The following is a 16196-nucleotide window of genomic DNA, read 5'->3' on the forward strand; positions in this document are numbered from 1 at the left end:
TTAGGCTCCAGAAGCCAGAGTATTATCGAGTACGGAGTCCCGTTGCTGGCAATGGGAGGACTTTTCGAAGAAATCCCAAATTGCTGGCAGAGAGGTTCCCTTGGTGTTGTGTCAAACATAGCTGATAATGGCAGTATGTGACACAAATATGGTACTTGGAAGATAACACGACCTAGAACCTTCTGCAGCCATCTGGTCCTTTTTAGTGACTAGGTCTCGATGGGATTGTTGCTGAGGCAGGATTAGAGTACTTACCGTCCTTCGTGGTGAAGCTGCAGAAGGACGAGTTGGCGGTGATGACTTAGGCTGTCGTTTGTAGGTATCGCAACGAAGCGGTGCCACCGTGGTGCAAATATCGATGGCTCCGCTGTTGGTAGATTTCGGGAGGCATCGAGGACAGCCTGAGGGACGTAAATGTCCAGCTCGACTTTGTAAGCCGGTATGGGAGCACAGCTACAGAGGAGACAGGCTAGGCATTACTGGTGCTTCCACATTAATTTGTGGTGGCTCAGTACCCGGCACCGTTGTCGGTGGGGAACGCCTCGGCGCCTCGGGTACAGAGGAGCACAGAACTCATGTAGCCGGGTCTGCTTCGCAGCCGGATCAATGGACATTGATGCTGGTGTGGAATAAGTGCCGGCACCGAACGTGAATCACGTCGGTGCTGGCTGTATCCCTCGGTGCTCAGCCCAGTCATTCCCCAGCACAGAGTAAGATGCTACCGATGTCATGGATGGCGTCGGTGGCAGACTGTCACCGTGCTGGTGATGATGATTGCCATGGTGCAATCAGCCAGGTCATTCTCCAGCGCCGAGAAAGATGCCCTCGCTGTCTCGGATGGCATTTGGTGACAGACTGTCACTGTGCCTTCACTGCTCCTGGCATTGTTTGTTGCCCAAGAATTACACGGGGCTCTGGTTTAGAATCTGAAGTATGGAGCGTTTTGTTTAGTCGAGGGCATTGATTGAGGTATTGATGGCGGCATTGAATGCGGCATCGGCGAAGGCATCGATGAAAACATTGATAACATGGGGGGAGCACCAATGGCCTCGGTGACGTCGATGCGGGCATCCATGGAGGCATGGATGGCGCCCATGGAGGCATCGATGACATGGATGAGGGCATCAAGGGAATCGATGGAGGTACCGATGGATTCGATGTGAGCATCAATGGCATCGACAGCGGCCCTGGTGGCAACGGGAAGCGTGGACATCCCTATCCCTCTAGCCCCGAAAAACCCGGTGGAGGATCGCAGAAAGGACACTCGTGGGCACCGTGGGTCTGACGGAGGGTGATAGACATAGGGAGAAAAAAGGCCACAAGTCGGTTGGTAACCCGAGGAAACCGTTAGTGAGGTGACAGAAACCGCACGAAAACAGGGCATAGTGCTCACCGAGCATCGATGAAATGCACGCGAAGGGAGACCCGTCTAGGGAAAAATAATTTGTGAAGTAAAACTTCAAGTGTTTCCATGAGGAAACGTTGTGAGAAGTCTCTCAAAGAGCTCCTGAACGTGAGGCAAACTGCATTGCGGAAAAAAAAGAGACTGAAGGGAGACCCCTGTGGACACAGGGATCATGGTATGCTGGGCATGCTCACAGTGCACTCAATGTGCCAATGTCAGTCAAAGCTTTCTAGAAACTTTGACAGAAAAGTTTTCCGTGGTATGGCTCCATCCAGTGACGTCACCCATAAGTGAGGACTACCATCCTGCTCGTCCTGTGAGAAAGCGTTAGTCCATGGAGGAGAATCAGGACTAAGGAGTTTGAAAACAGTCATGGCAATTTTGTAGTAAATACGTTCGGAAATTGATAACCACTTTAAATTAAAAAGAGTAAGTGTTATATGATCGAATCGTTTTGTATTCGAAATTAGTCTAGCAGCTGAATTAAGTAATAACTGCAAAGATTGCAAAGTGGACCTAAAAACAAACTATTACAGTAATCAAGATGTAGAAAAATAATGGCTCGTACAATGGTATGAAAGTCAGAATTGTAAAGTAAATGACGTAATCCTGAAATTAGACTTAATTTGAAAAACCCAGTTTTAATGAGTGCTTTAATTTGAGGTTTGAATGATAAAGTGGCTTCAAGAAAGACGCCAAAACTTTTGATAGGTTTGTTGAGTGTAAACGAAAGATTATCGAGAGTAATGATATCATCCTGAGGCTTAGAGTGGGGTCAATGTAGCAGCAAAAACTCAGTTTTTTTTAGTATTAAGAGAAAGTTTATTCTGATGTAACCTCTGTTTAATAGTTGTTAAACATAACTGAAGATGTTCTACCGTGTTTTGCCAGGAAGTTTGAACGATTATTATCGTGAATGATCCGACTGGGAAAATACCCTTCTCAAATCAAGCCCACGTGCAATCTCTATAAATATAGAAATATGTGTGAACAGCTACCAATAAATATATATCATATAATAAATCATCAGAAAAAGATATGAAGATTACCAAAACATAATTGGCTGGCTGTCTCTACATGATCTTTAATGCAATTGATTCAATGTTTTCTAAAATGAATAAACAATGATAATAACGCCATGTGTTGTATGAATAAATAAACTTGTAATTTAAAAATGTATATTTAAATGTATTTACCTGCCATTTCTATTAAACCAATATGTATTCAACAACAATCAATGCTATCCATTGGCATCACAAAGCGTGGAGAATATTCTACTACCATCTCAAACATATATCATACCGCTGAGTGTCCTCCAAAAGTAGCACATAACATTTCTTTAAACACCTAGTTTTACAACAAATATAATACAATTTCATCAATAAGCTGTATATAGACTTCAAACTAGCATGCCAGGCTTTCAATCTCTTGCAGACTGCTGCAGTGCTGGGGAGGGGAAAGGGAGCAAGGCTCCAACCAGTGTGTCGTGATTCTCAGATGTATCTACAGCAGAGCTTTCCAAACTGTGTGTCGGGACACGTTAGTGTGTCGCCTGCAGTGTGCAGGTGTGTCGCGCAAGCCCGGTCAACTCTGATGCGAGTTTGGGCTTTTTTTTTTTCTAGAGATTCACTTTTTTTTTTCAGTTTATGGGTTGCTTATTATTGGGTGATTTTTGCTGTCAATCGCGTTTTTTGGGGGGGCTTGGTGGGTGGAACGAGCCCAGCCATCCTTGCATTGGCTGCTGCTGCCAATGAGGCCTGGCCATGAGGAGTACTGACTGCAAGCAGCAGTGTCTGGTGATCATGGAAGGGAGTGAAGCACTTAACTGGCAACAATCAAAAAGACGAGGTACATGAGTGTGGGGGCCAGACATGTGCTGGGGAGAGAGAGATGAGTGAGTGGGGGGCAAACGTGCTGGGGGGACAGACATGTGCTTGAGGGGGAGAGATATGAGTGTGTGGGGGCCAGACATGTGCTGGGGGGAGGAGAGAGATGAGGGTGTGGGGGACAGACAATTTGTTTTATTATTGTTTCTCAAATTATAACAATAACATGAATCTTGGAATATATATATTTAATATAAATTTAAGGTTTTCATGAGATAGGTTGTGTCGTGAAACATTTTATTTATGTATATATTTAAGGAAACATACATAAATTGTCGAAATATGTTTCGTTCGTTTAACCTTTAACCTCTGGTTTACTAGTAGACTGAATTACCGTGTCGTGAAATTATGTTTGTCTAAAAAGTGTGTCACCAACATGAAAAGTTTGGAAAGCTCTGATCTACAGGATCACCAGCCAATATCAGCTCTTTCCCATAATCAAAAGTGGGGAATATGTGTTTTTTTTCAATGTTTAATATCTATATGAAAGAGATTTTACTTACAATTTCAGTTAAGGGAATATTGTTAAATAAATGCTGAATTTGTATATGTTTTGTAGATCCTTCTTAACGGATTTCTTCCAAAACCAGAGTTGAACTGTACTTTGACAAGCCTTTCCAGTCCTGAAAGGAGTTTTATCTTTATAAACCATCGACTAGTATATCAAAAGGATATATTAAAGGTACTGTAACGTATTCTCTTTATGTATATGACTTGTTCAACACACAAAAACTCTGTGATTTGAATTTCTTACTAGTATGCATTGTCTGAATTATCAAGTAGGCTCCTCACCTTGGTTTTGATTGATTGAAAATATGAGTATCCTTATCATAAGGCTTGGGGATAACTGCATGAAGTGGCAATTATTCCCCTTGAGAGAAACATGGGGTTATCCTGCATTCTACCATAAGCTTGCTGGGCAGACTAGATGGGCCATCTGGTCCTTTTCTGCCATCATTACTATGTAACTATGTTTATGCATGCACCTTGAATCTGGTTTTGAGTGGGTCTCCCTCCCCATGAGGGATCCAAAGTATCTCCAGCTATAGCTCAACCAAGGAGCTTGGGAATTGCACCCTGATCTCCTGGTGCAGTCAAGCCAAATCCTTATTGTTTTTTCTAATGTGTTTTTTACTGAAACTCTTTTTAAAAATGGTGGAGTTAATTGTTCGCAGCTCCCTGCAAATGGATGAATACTTTTACTATAAAGATATCCCTATGCTTTCCTTTCTAAGGATATAATGTCTAGGTCAATAGAATAGTAAGCTCTGCGTGGTGACAAGTTTGTTAATCCCACTTTCCTTTTAAATAGCTTAATAGCAATGTGTTATGTATTTTAAACATATATTCTAATTATATTCTTTATTTTGCAATATAATCATTTAATTTTCCTGATTTATATTTATTGTATTCTCTGCAGCTGGTTCGTCAGTACTATAATTTGATGTCCAACAAGGATTCAGTTCACTGTTACCCTGTTTTCTTCATGAGTATTATCATACCAGCTTCTGCTGTGGATGTCAATTTAACACCTGATAAAACTCAAATCATGATGCAGAATAAGGTAACCTACCTTTTTAAAATATTGTTTCTTAAATGTGGCTTTTCCTAGTGTGTAGCAGATGGACTCAGGACCAATGGGTATAGTGTACTCCTGATAGCAGTTGGAGCGGATCAGATTTCAATCTGACGACAGCCTTAGTACATATACCCCTGCAGGAAGTGCAGCTCTTCAGTATTTTCCGTCTCCATAGCAGTTTGGGACTCTATGCACACTAGAACAGCGTTAGAGTAATTTACCAAAGAAACCCAAAACAAGAAGAAATCTTACCTCTACAGACGAGCCCCGCTCTGCTGCAGTGACACCCCTTGGGTCCCTCCCCCAGTTGAGAATTCCCAAGGTGATTTCCGCGATCCCTCGGAGGTTGGCCTCGGTCCGGCGGCCGACCCTCGGCGTGGACTTAGCCCCCGGCAACGGGTGAGGCTGAGAGGCAGCGGATGCAACTTCGAGCGCGGCAGTGAAGGTATTTTCCCTCTCCCCCCGCAGCCGGAAACCGCCCGGAACGAGACTGGGAAACGCCGAGACAAGGTAAGGTAGAAAACGTCTTTAAAGTCTCCGAAGTTCGAAGAGTCGCAAAGGTCGCCAGCCGGCGCCAGTGCCACCGGGTTGATCAGCCCTAGCAGGGCTAGGCCCCGGTTAGATTCGGGGGTCCTCCCATGTGGAGGCTCTCCGAGGTGGTCGTCATATTGGCCGCGTGGTCGCCGTCGCCATTTTGACCTATTCGCCGCCCTGACCACCGTCCCGACCCGTGCGTACAAATCTCTTGTGAGCACATCGGCACGTGCATAATTGCCGTGTGCATAGCGACGCGCACAATCACGCATACTGTGCCAGACGCATAAATTTGGCCTGCGCGCACAGCAGCGCGCGCATCTTATTGAGTGTGCATCCAACTTACACGCACAACCTCAACGCACCGGAGCATAACTAGGCCGCCCGGTCCCTGTATTTTTTACGCGCACAAGCCATGGCACCACCGGAGAAGAAGCTCAGGGTCTTTGCCCAGCATGCCAGAGCTGCGCAGCATGAGGAAGCCACAGCCATGTGTATACAGTGCGAGGAGGCCCTGGGGGATTCAGCCCATGGCCCTTCCCAGCCGGTGCCGAGATCTAGCTACTTGAACAGTATGCCGGACCTCGCGTCCCCCAGCGGGAGCCTCCCTCAAACGGGGCTCCTTGGGGGAACCTAAGACGAACCCCCTCTTAGAGGGACTCCGTCAGACCTCCTGTCACTTCCCACTATTACAAGCCGTCCAGCAGCTAATTGACTTGGAATGGGAAGCCCCAGAGACCACGTTCAAAGGGGGGTGTGCCCTGGTAGCCATGTACCCTCTAGATCCCGCCGCCAAAGATCTCCTGGTATGTCTGAAAGTGGATGCCATGGTCTGCGCGGTCTTGAAGCGCACTACTATCCCAGTCGAGGGAGGCTCAGCATTCAAGGATGCCCAAGACAGACATCTGGAATCCATCCTCAAGCAGTCTTTTGATGTCTCCGCAGATCGCGGCCTGCTGTGCCGTGGTGACATGCGCCTGCTTATCACAGACAAGGAACACCCCCCCCAAGGAAGCCCTGGAACCAGCAGTATCATTCCTCATGGATGCTGCTTCTGATCTAGTGCGCACCGCAGCTAAAGACGTATCATCCGCCGTGGCGGCCAGAAGACAACTCTGGCTCCGAAGCTGGTCTGCCGACACATCGTCCAAATGAGACTCACAAGGATGCCATTCAAGGGAACCCACCTGTTCGGAAGCAAGTTAGAAAAGCTAGCCAACAAATTGCGTGAATCCCCACTGCCGTGGCTACCGGAGGACAGGAATAAGAGAAACCAGCGACCCTTCCCCCGAACCTCTAGGGGCAGAGGATCACAGCACTTCAACCCATACAGAAGCACATATCAAGCGGCTCGTCCCGCAGGCAGGAGCCAGTTCTTTCAGAACAAGCATAATAAAAGGGGAGCCGGCTAGGGACCAGGTCCCAGCTGCACCCCACAATGAAAATCAGCCGACCCGTCCAAGGGAAGAAGCCATAGGGGCAGACTTTCCCTATTCTACCAAAGATGGGTCGAGATAACCTCGGACAAATGGGTCCTAGCCATCATTCGAGAAGGATATTATCTGGATTTCTACCAAATCCCTCCAGACAAATTTGTGAAATCCCCCTGCCACGACCCCTCCAAGAGGACAGCAGTGGAAGCTACACTGACCAGCTTACTCGCCTTAGAGGCTATAACACTGGTGCCCTCACAGCAAATAAATGATGGACACTATTCCATCTATTTTATCATTCCCAAGATAGAAGGGACATTCTGGCCCATCCTGGACCTCAAGTCGGTCAACCGCCACCTGAAGATTCCTTGCTTCCGCATGGAAACCCTACGCTCGGTCATAAGGGCGATAAAACCAGGAGAATTCCTTGCATCCCTGGATCTGTTGGAAGCCTACCTGCACATTCCGGTCCATCAAGAGCATCAGCGTTTTCTACGCTTCATGATCCTGGACCATCACTACCAGTTCTGGGCACTACCATTCGGGTTAGCCACAGCACCCCAGACGTTCACCAAAATCATGGTGGTAGTGGCAGCAACACTGAGGAAGGAAGGAATCCTCGTACACCCCTATCTGGACGATTGGCTGATCAGGGCGAAATCCCCAGAGGAGAGTCACCAGGCGACCAACAGAGTCAAAACTCTTCTGAAGAGCCTCGGGTGGGTGATCAACACAAACAAGAGCTGTTTGCAGCCCTCCCAATCCCTAGAATACCTGAGAGTTCGGTTCGACACCAAACAAGACAGGGTCATCTTGACACTGCCAAGGAGATTAAAACTGATGACCCAGCTGTGAGCCCTGTTGAGCGAGCTTCGTCCCACAGCATGGGACTACCTCCAAGTCCTCTGCCACATGGCATCCACACTGGAAGTAGCTCACAGGAGCTCACATGAGACCCCTACAGCACTCTCTACTGTCACAATGGAGCCCGCTGTCCCAGAACTACACCGTTTGTCTCCAGCTCCCGGACAGAGTTCGGACCCAACTACGATGGTGGCTACAAGAAGGCCATCTGAGCCAGGGAGTGAGGCTGTCCTCACCGACCTGGATCCTGCTCACCACGGACGCCAGCCTACGGGGATGGGGAGCACACTGCCAGGAGCTAACCGCCCAGGGGCAATGGAACAAAGAAGCATCAGGATTGAACATCAATCATCTAGAAGCACGGGCAGTCAGACTAGCCTGCCTACGGTTCGGTCACAGACTCTGATACAAATCAGTCAGAGTCATGTTGGACAACACCACAACAGTGGCCTACATCAACCGTCAGGGAGGAACCAGAAGCCAACAGGTGTCCCTGGAAATAGACCCCATAATGACATGGGCAAAAGCGAACCTTCGAGAGATCTCGGCCATCCACATCGCGGGGAAAGACAACGTCGCTGCGGATTACCTCAGCAGAGAAAGTCTAGACCCAGGAGAATGGAGACTGTTGACCACAGTATTCCAGTTGATAGTAAGTTATTGGGGAACACCAACCATGGATCTCTTGGCAAACTGGTCCAATGCCCAAGTGCCCAGCTTCTTCAGCTGCAGACGAGAATCTCAGTCCCAGGGAATCGATGCCTTGGTACAGACCTGGCCACAGGAAATTCTAGTATACGCCTTCCCACCGTGGCCCCTATTGGGCACAATCATCCACAAGATAGAGCACCACAAGGGACCAGTACTTCTAGTGGCCCTGGACTGGTCAAGAAGGCCGTGGTTCGCAGACATGCGAAGACTACTGACGGGGAGCTCTCTTCCGCTACCGCCATACAGGGATCTACTCCAACAAGGGCCGATCCTCCACGAGGACCCAGCTTGATTCTCTCTTATGGCCTGGCCATTGAGAGGACTCGCCTGAGGAAGAGCAGATACTCGGGGGCAGTAATTGACACCCTGCTCCGAGCACGCAAGTTCTCCACATCCCTAACATACATAAGGATGTGAAGAGTATTCGAAGCCTGGGGTGAGGACTGCGACATCATCCCACGCTTAGTCAAAATTCTCGCGATTTTGGATTGTCTCTCAACTCCATCAAGGTACAGGTGGCCGCATTGTCATGCTACGGAACCAAGAGTGAGGATGGTAGCCTAGCCTTTCACATGGATGTCTCCCGCTTCCTGAAGGGAGTCAAGCAGATCCAACCACCTCTAAAGTGGCCGGTGTCTCTATGGAACCTCAACCTGGTCCTAGACTTCTTAGCAGGAGCCTCCTTCAGACCTCTCCGTGGCCTGTCCTTCTGACTATTAACATTGAAAACAGCCTTCCTGGTGGCAGTCTATTTGGCCTGTCGTATCTCCGAGCTACAAGCACTGTCCTGCCGGGAACTGTTCCTCAGACTCCAGGAACCATCCAGTTACGCACGGTCCCGTCCTACCTCCCCAAAGTGGTTTATCACTTCCATCTCAACCAAACCATCTCGCTACCATCGCCAGATGAGCATAAGGATTTGGAAAAATCTCGCCACCTGCGCCACCTCAACATCGGCAGACTCCTAGTCCGATACCTGGAAAGGTCGGAATCTGTACGAAAGACGGACCATCTATTCGTCCTTCACAGCGGGAAGAAGCAAGGGGAAGCGGCCTCGTAGGCAACTATAGCCCTCTGGATCAAAGAAGTTATCAAGGCGGCCTATGTAGAAGCTGGCAAACCGCCGACTTTGCAAGTCAAGGCCCATTCCACTAGAGCCCCGGCAGTGTCCTGGGCGGAAACCAAGATGCTGTCACCCGCCGAGATGTGTCGGGCGGCGACATGGTCATCCATCCACACCTTCTCCAGGTTCTACCGCCTGGATGTTCAGGCTCGAGGACACAGCATTTGCAAGAACAATACTAAGTGGGCCTCAGGCAGCCTCCCACCCGGTTTGGGAGTAGCTTTTATACATCCCATTGGTCCTGAGTCCATCTGCTACACGCTAGGAAATGGAGAAATTACTTACCTGATAATTTCGTTTTCCTTAGTGTAGACAGAAGGACTCAGCATCCCACCCACGGCTGCCGTCATTCATGGAATCCTCGGGCGACATTCCCGAGAGCGAGTTATTCACAGGTAAGCCAAGCTTTCCCTTCATTTAGGATACCCGTCCTACCGGGTGTCGACGTTTCCTGGTTGAGGGCACTGGTGATCTCCAGCTACAGCCAATTTAACCAGTTCAAGTTAATCAAGTTAACCAAGTTATACAAGTTATTTAGCCACACATATATCCACAATTGCTTTTCGAGGAGAATACTGAAGAGCTGCACTTCTTGCAGGGGTATATGCAGGGCCGGTGCAAGGGGATTAGGCGCCCTAGGCGAGCCTTCTACCTTGCCCCCCCCCCCCCCCCCGGTCTCGGCCCCAACTCCTACATCTTTCTCTATCACACCCACCGGCTGTGTGTTTTTCTGGGTCGCGAGCAGGTTGGGCACTGCTTGCGGCCCGCCAAATCTCCACTCCTCTTTGCCACCACTTGCAGTCCCATATGGTTCGCACCCAGTGGTGTACCAAGGGTCTCCGGCGCCCGGGGGCTAATGCATTTGTGTGCCTTTCCAGCATTTTGCGGGGAAGGGGGGGGGAGCCAAAATTACATTTCTTCATCACACCCACCTCTGTAGCATGGATCCTGCTTTAAAACTGGTTAAAAAAAAGTGTTAATAAAAAAGTCCAAAGGGTCTTCTGAGTAATTTTAAAAAGCTGGCCAGTTTCACACTTCTAGTAAAACTACTATAAAATTATTTGATAGCCTCATTCAACTAATTCTATATGGCTATGAGAGTGAAGTCTGCAATATATATAGGAAAGGACAGAAGGTCAATATAAATCCTGCACCTCCAGTTCTCTAACTCTGTGCATCCACTGAAACAATGGAGATTGGATGTTTCCCTTACAGCTCATCATAGTAAAAGATATTTTCAAATTCTGGTGTCACCTCACAGTAACAGCAGCACAAACAGCTTTCACTGCCAGGCACATTGTGAACTAACACAAAACCACGCAAAAAAAAGACACTCAAAATCTATACTGCAATCCCATCGTAACATAACAATAACACCACCAAGGACTCAAACAACAATAACCCTACCTGGGAAAAAGCAAGGGTAAATATTACACTGGGTCCTAGAATACCAATACACCACCTACTGAGGAAACAAAACAAACCTGATTGCTATAGATCCCTATACCGACACTACATGCTAGTAGAATCTCTCATCACGGTCACACACACAGAGCAGAGACAGAATACAAAATGAAGGAGCACAAATCAGACAAAAACTGAAATGGAAACTCCAAGAAGCCAGGCTCCGTATATTAACAATAGAAAAATAGAACCACCATTCCTCATAAAACAAATAAAATCAAGAAACATAAAGCATCAGTTATAATAGTAAAACCATAATAAAAGAATATTTTAAAACTACTGATAAATAGAATTTCTATTAATTAAAATCATATACATTTTTTACAATTTCCCAAACACCAATAAAATATTTCAAAACAGCACATATATCAAATAACATTCAATAATTAAAACTAATAAGGATTTTAAAAAGACCCTGCTGTCCCCTTCTGTGGGAGCTCTTGATTTCCAGTCACCCTGATATTGTCGAGGATTAGCAGGTTATCCTCTCTCTCTCTCACACATACTCACATGTCCATTCTCTCTCACACATATACTGTCACATACATACACATTCATGATCTTATATCCACCATAACCTCTTCCTCTCACTGACACTGACACACTCTCAGGCTCTAAGACACTCTCTCCCCCTCCCCCCCCCCCCCCCACACAAACTCTTACTCCCTTGGATTTTCTCATACACACTCATGCTCTCACACTCACTGGCTCCCTCACATACACACAAACACACACACCCAGGCAAGCCCCCAGTCATTTTCACACCACTCCCTCCCGATCCCCCAGGCATGCACACATTTAATTCTCACACACACAGACCCCCAGGCAGGCACCCATGCATTCACACACATACAGCCCCAGGCAGAGTCCCATTCATACACATGCACACACTAAAGGCAGATCCCCCTCTCTTTCTTTTGCCAGCAGCCTCGGAACCTCTCTGATTCCTCTGCTGCCACTGTCACTGCTGCCACATGGCTATTGGGGAGGTGCCGATTGCTGTTACTGACACTGAAGCCCATTCTGCTGCCTCCTCTGAGCAGGCCCCGTGGACTTCCACTTTCTCCATGCTGATCTCATATATTGTGAGATCCGCATAGAAAAAGTGCTACTCTTGCACATTACCAAAGATTACATGTGCCAATCAGTAAAAAGTAATTTATTTTTTTTTACATTTGCTGTCTGATCTTAGTTTTCTAATCGGTTGGTCACAGGCTTTTTTTTTCCACCTTCCCTTTCTTATTTGTTTGCCAATTCCTTTTATATTGTCTTTTTTTCTATTTATTTTCTCTCCATCTTCTTCCCTCAAACACACAGTCAGGTTTTCATTCTCACATGCATTTCTCTCTCACACACACACACAGGTTCTCACTGTCACATGCTCTCTCTCATACAGTCATTCATACACACAGGCTCTCACTGTCACATGCTGTCTCTCATACAATCATTCATACACACAGGCTCTCACTGTCACATGCTGTCTCTCTCACACACAGACACATGCTGTCTCTGCAAACATTCAGGTCCTCACTCCCACACACAGTCTCTCAACTCATCTCATACCGCACAAACACACACACACAAACACACACACACACACTACAGACCCTCAGCCTCTCTCTCACCTCTGGGCCTCCTCTTCGCGGGTCGCTGCAGGATGGGCTCTGCAGTGGCCCTGATCTTCTCGGGCCGCAGCGGCCCTGCTACCGGGCCTCTTCCTCTTCTCGGGCCGCTGCGACTTGGGATTCGCAGCGGCCCATAAGCGCTGCTCCTCTTCTGCACGTGCTGATGTTCCTCCTCCTTCTTGCCTGTGCGGCTCCGGCAATGTTTACTTCCGGGGCTGTGCAGGCAGGAAGGAGGAGGAGCATCAACGCGTTTAAACGCAATCTTTTTCTTCGGGCCGTGGTGACGTGAGCTCCACCACGGTCCTGCTGATCTGCCTGCTATATGCGTGTCGCTGCTCAGCCGCCAGTGGGATGAGGTCCTCTGGCGGCCGCATGAGCCTCCCTGCGCCTGGGGGCATTGGCTCCCTTCAGGATACCACTGCTCGCGGCGCCCCCCCTAATACTCAGTGCCCTAGGCCCAGGCCTAGTTCGCCTAGTGCTTCCACCGACCCTGGGTATATGTACTAGGGCTGATGTCAGATTGAAATCTGATCCATCTCCAACTGCTATCAGGAGTACACTACACTCATTGGTCCTGAGTCCATCTGTCTACCCTAAGGAAAACGAAATTATCAGGTAAGTAATTTCTCCAATACATGGGATTTTGTGCCTTTAGCAATAAACATACTCGAGGAACCAAACATCACACCTTGTCTGGGGATAGGACAAAAGGGGAACATGAAACTGGTACATATCAGGTTACTTTTGATTGCTTCTTTCTCTAATTTTACAATATATTAAAAAAAAAAAGTGTATCCATGGCAGTAGAATTTAGTTGGAAAATAGTTCACAAATTAATTTAATCCTTTGCTGTATATCTAATATTTTTGAAAAATCATAGTGAGAAACACCTGAAAATGTTCAGAAGAATCTAGTCATGATAGTACAGCAGTCTAAAAAGTGTCTGTCTCTGCTGTCCATTTGAATGCTGATAATTAGGAGATCTTTGAAATTGGACCAGGAGTTTCTCCCATTCGTTACCTATGGATAATTCTATTTATTTTAAAATCTTTTTAAGCCGCAAATCCTCATTTGTTCAATGCGGATAACATTTCAGAACATACATAAAAACAAAATCACATAATATAAATATCACACCACTTTAAAATGGTACAAAGACAATAGTTTTTACATATCACACAATGCACCTCCCTCTACCAACCTTCCACTGCACTTTACAAGAAGCATTAATCCCTATAAGTCTGTATAAACAAATAAGCCTTTAATTTCTTATGAAACATTTTATAATCTATTTCTAATTTTAATTGTAAAGTAATTTTATTCCATTTTATTGGTCCCATGATTGAAAAAGCATTCAACAGAGTATGCAGTAGTTTAAATTCTTTGATGGAACACATAATTTTTGGGTTTGGGAATGTATATTTTGTACACTAACTCTAGTTTCCTCATCAATGCTCCTAGAAGTTGCAAAAATACATTAAAAAGGGTGGTGGAGAGCTTCTAATCCCCTAAAAACAATCTTCTGCCTTCTATTTGTTATGAATGAGGTGAACCATTCTAAAACTTTTTCCCTTATCATTCTTAATTTTGCCAAAAATGTCACATGTGAAATGGTATCAAAGACTGAGGCCACATCCAAATGTACTAATACTCATGTACGATGCCTATCAAGGCTTCTAAAATTATCATCCAGCAATAGAGACTTATTAACAGTGTCTACAATATGATCTGCAAACAAATCTAAGGAATTATTCACTAATATGAATGGGCAAAGATCTAAAATACAGCTCCTTGTTTTCACCCAAGCTAATATCTCAATTAACTTTAGTTTTGTCAACATGCAGACATCCGACCAATAAATCAGAGTATTTACATGGGATTTCAGGACAATTGTGCCATCTATGTAGAGTAGGTAATTGCGCAGTTGGCACTGCAGGACTTTCTTAGTACTTTTCTGTGTAGAGCTGTCGACTTCATCATCATCAACTTTCTTGGGTTTGTCCACTAAAGTCATATTTCTTTCCATTGACGTGTGTCTTTTAGCATTTGTGAGATGGTCTCAGATCCTGCATCTTGCAGGTGCCACCCTTGAGAGGTAAGCAGACCAAAAGGTGTTGCATAGTCTGCCTCTTGCTATAATCAAACATCTCAAGTCTGGTAAAATATTCCTATTTAGACATGTTGGCTTTTAATTGGCCAGCTTGTTTACAGAGGTGATTTAGGGCCTTCCAGATGAACCATTCCTCTCCATCTCTGGAATAACTTGCTTAGCTGATCTAATAGTCATGCTAATCCCAGTGGCATATCATGCTTGCTGCCAAATAGAATTGATTAGGTTTTAAATCATAGTTGTCATCTTCCTTGAGGATGGAATTTGTCCAGTTTGAAAGGGTTGGGTGAATGTTATGCACAGGATTGCAGCACTCTTAACATGACAGATGTGTTTTAGTCTATGAAACATATTTTGATATCTTCTTCTAAAGTTTTATCATTAGACAGTAGGGCACAATTTTTGTTGGCAGCTCCGCAAACTGAGTATCTGGACAAGTAGCACAAATATACTTCTAAATGTAACTAAAGCAAAGTTGTTCACATTAAACCATCTCTCAGCACTTCAAAAATGTAAAGAAGGATTAAAACTATCATGGAGATAGCAAAAGCAAACCTGAGGTATAATAATCATGGATGATACCTTATAGAACAGAGACATTTTGAAGCCCTGATAAAGTCAAAATGTTACCACCAAAGCAACATAAAATAGTCTAGCTCAAATGAGAAGACTGATTTTTTTTACAGTATATAAACCATTGATCAATCCAGTACTTGAATACACCTCACTGATTTAACAGTATTCTAAAAAATCTGGCAGTTTAGGTGTACAACAATTTACTGCCTTGAAGGGTGAGTGCAGAGGAGTTCATGATCTGGAAAAAGCTGAACTGATAAATCAGGCTGACATGATTTAGGCACCTGCTAAGATTCAAAAAGTATAGTCCATAGTCAAAAAAAAATCGTGCAGTATTCTTTGTTGGGTGAAAATGATAGGAACATAAGAACATGCCATACTGGGTCAGACCAAGGGTCCATCAAGCCCAGCATCCTGTCTCCAACAGTGGCCAATCCAGGTCATAAGAACCTGGCAAGTTCCTAAAAACTAAGTCTTTTGAAGCTTGACTAGTACCTGATCTACTACTCCCTTCACCCGGTGGAGATTTGAGGCACTCCCTCAGAGGCTGCACCCCTGTAAAGTGAAGGGCTCATCTGGGATTTTATCCATATTTACTTTTAAGAAATGATTGGACACCTGGCTAGATATGGCAGATAGGCAACACTCATTTTGACAGGTAATAATACGCAAACCTGTTTCAGTGGAAAGGGAGTTGTAGATCTAGGGGTCATGATAAGAAGCCCCAAATGGACTAAATGGTGATGAAGAGAGAGGCACAGGAATTTTGGATATAATTGGTAATGAAGTAATGTGATTGCCATGTTTGTTCACATATATATAAGTAAAGATCAGCAGACAAAAGTGTAGGTGATACCTTTTTTTAATTGAACCAACCTGAAGCATT

The 16196-nt window shown here is 45.7% G+C and overlaps 1 protein-coding gene across 9 annotated transcripts in view; it reads left to right on the plus strand.

Moving 5' to 3' along the window:
* PMS1 (PMS1 homolog 1, mismatch repair system component) overlaps positions 1-16196 on the plus strand; it is a 302687-nt gene that overhangs the window by 133332 nt on the left and 153159 nt on the right. For all 9 annotated transcript variants that reach the window (XR_003857402.1, XR_003857404.1, XR_003857403.1 and 6 more), the window contains 2 exons: positions 3851-3973; positions 4712-4855. Coding sequence is in view for 6 of the 9 variants with exons in the window: in XM_029606009.1 (XP_029461869.1) it covers positions 3851-3973; positions 4712-4855 (267 nt within the window). In the remaining 3 variants the exon portion in view is untranslated. The remainder of the gene's footprint in view (positions 1-3850; positions 3974-4711; positions 4856-16196) is intronic.

This window comes from Rhinatrema bivittatum, chromosome 6 (genome assembly GCF_901001135.1).
Source record: "Rhinatrema bivittatum chromosome 6, aRhiBiv1.1, whole genome shotgun sequence".
Taxonomy (NCBI): Eukaryota; Metazoa; Chordata; class Amphibia; order Gymnophiona; family Rhinatrematidae; genus Rhinatrema; species Rhinatrema bivittatum.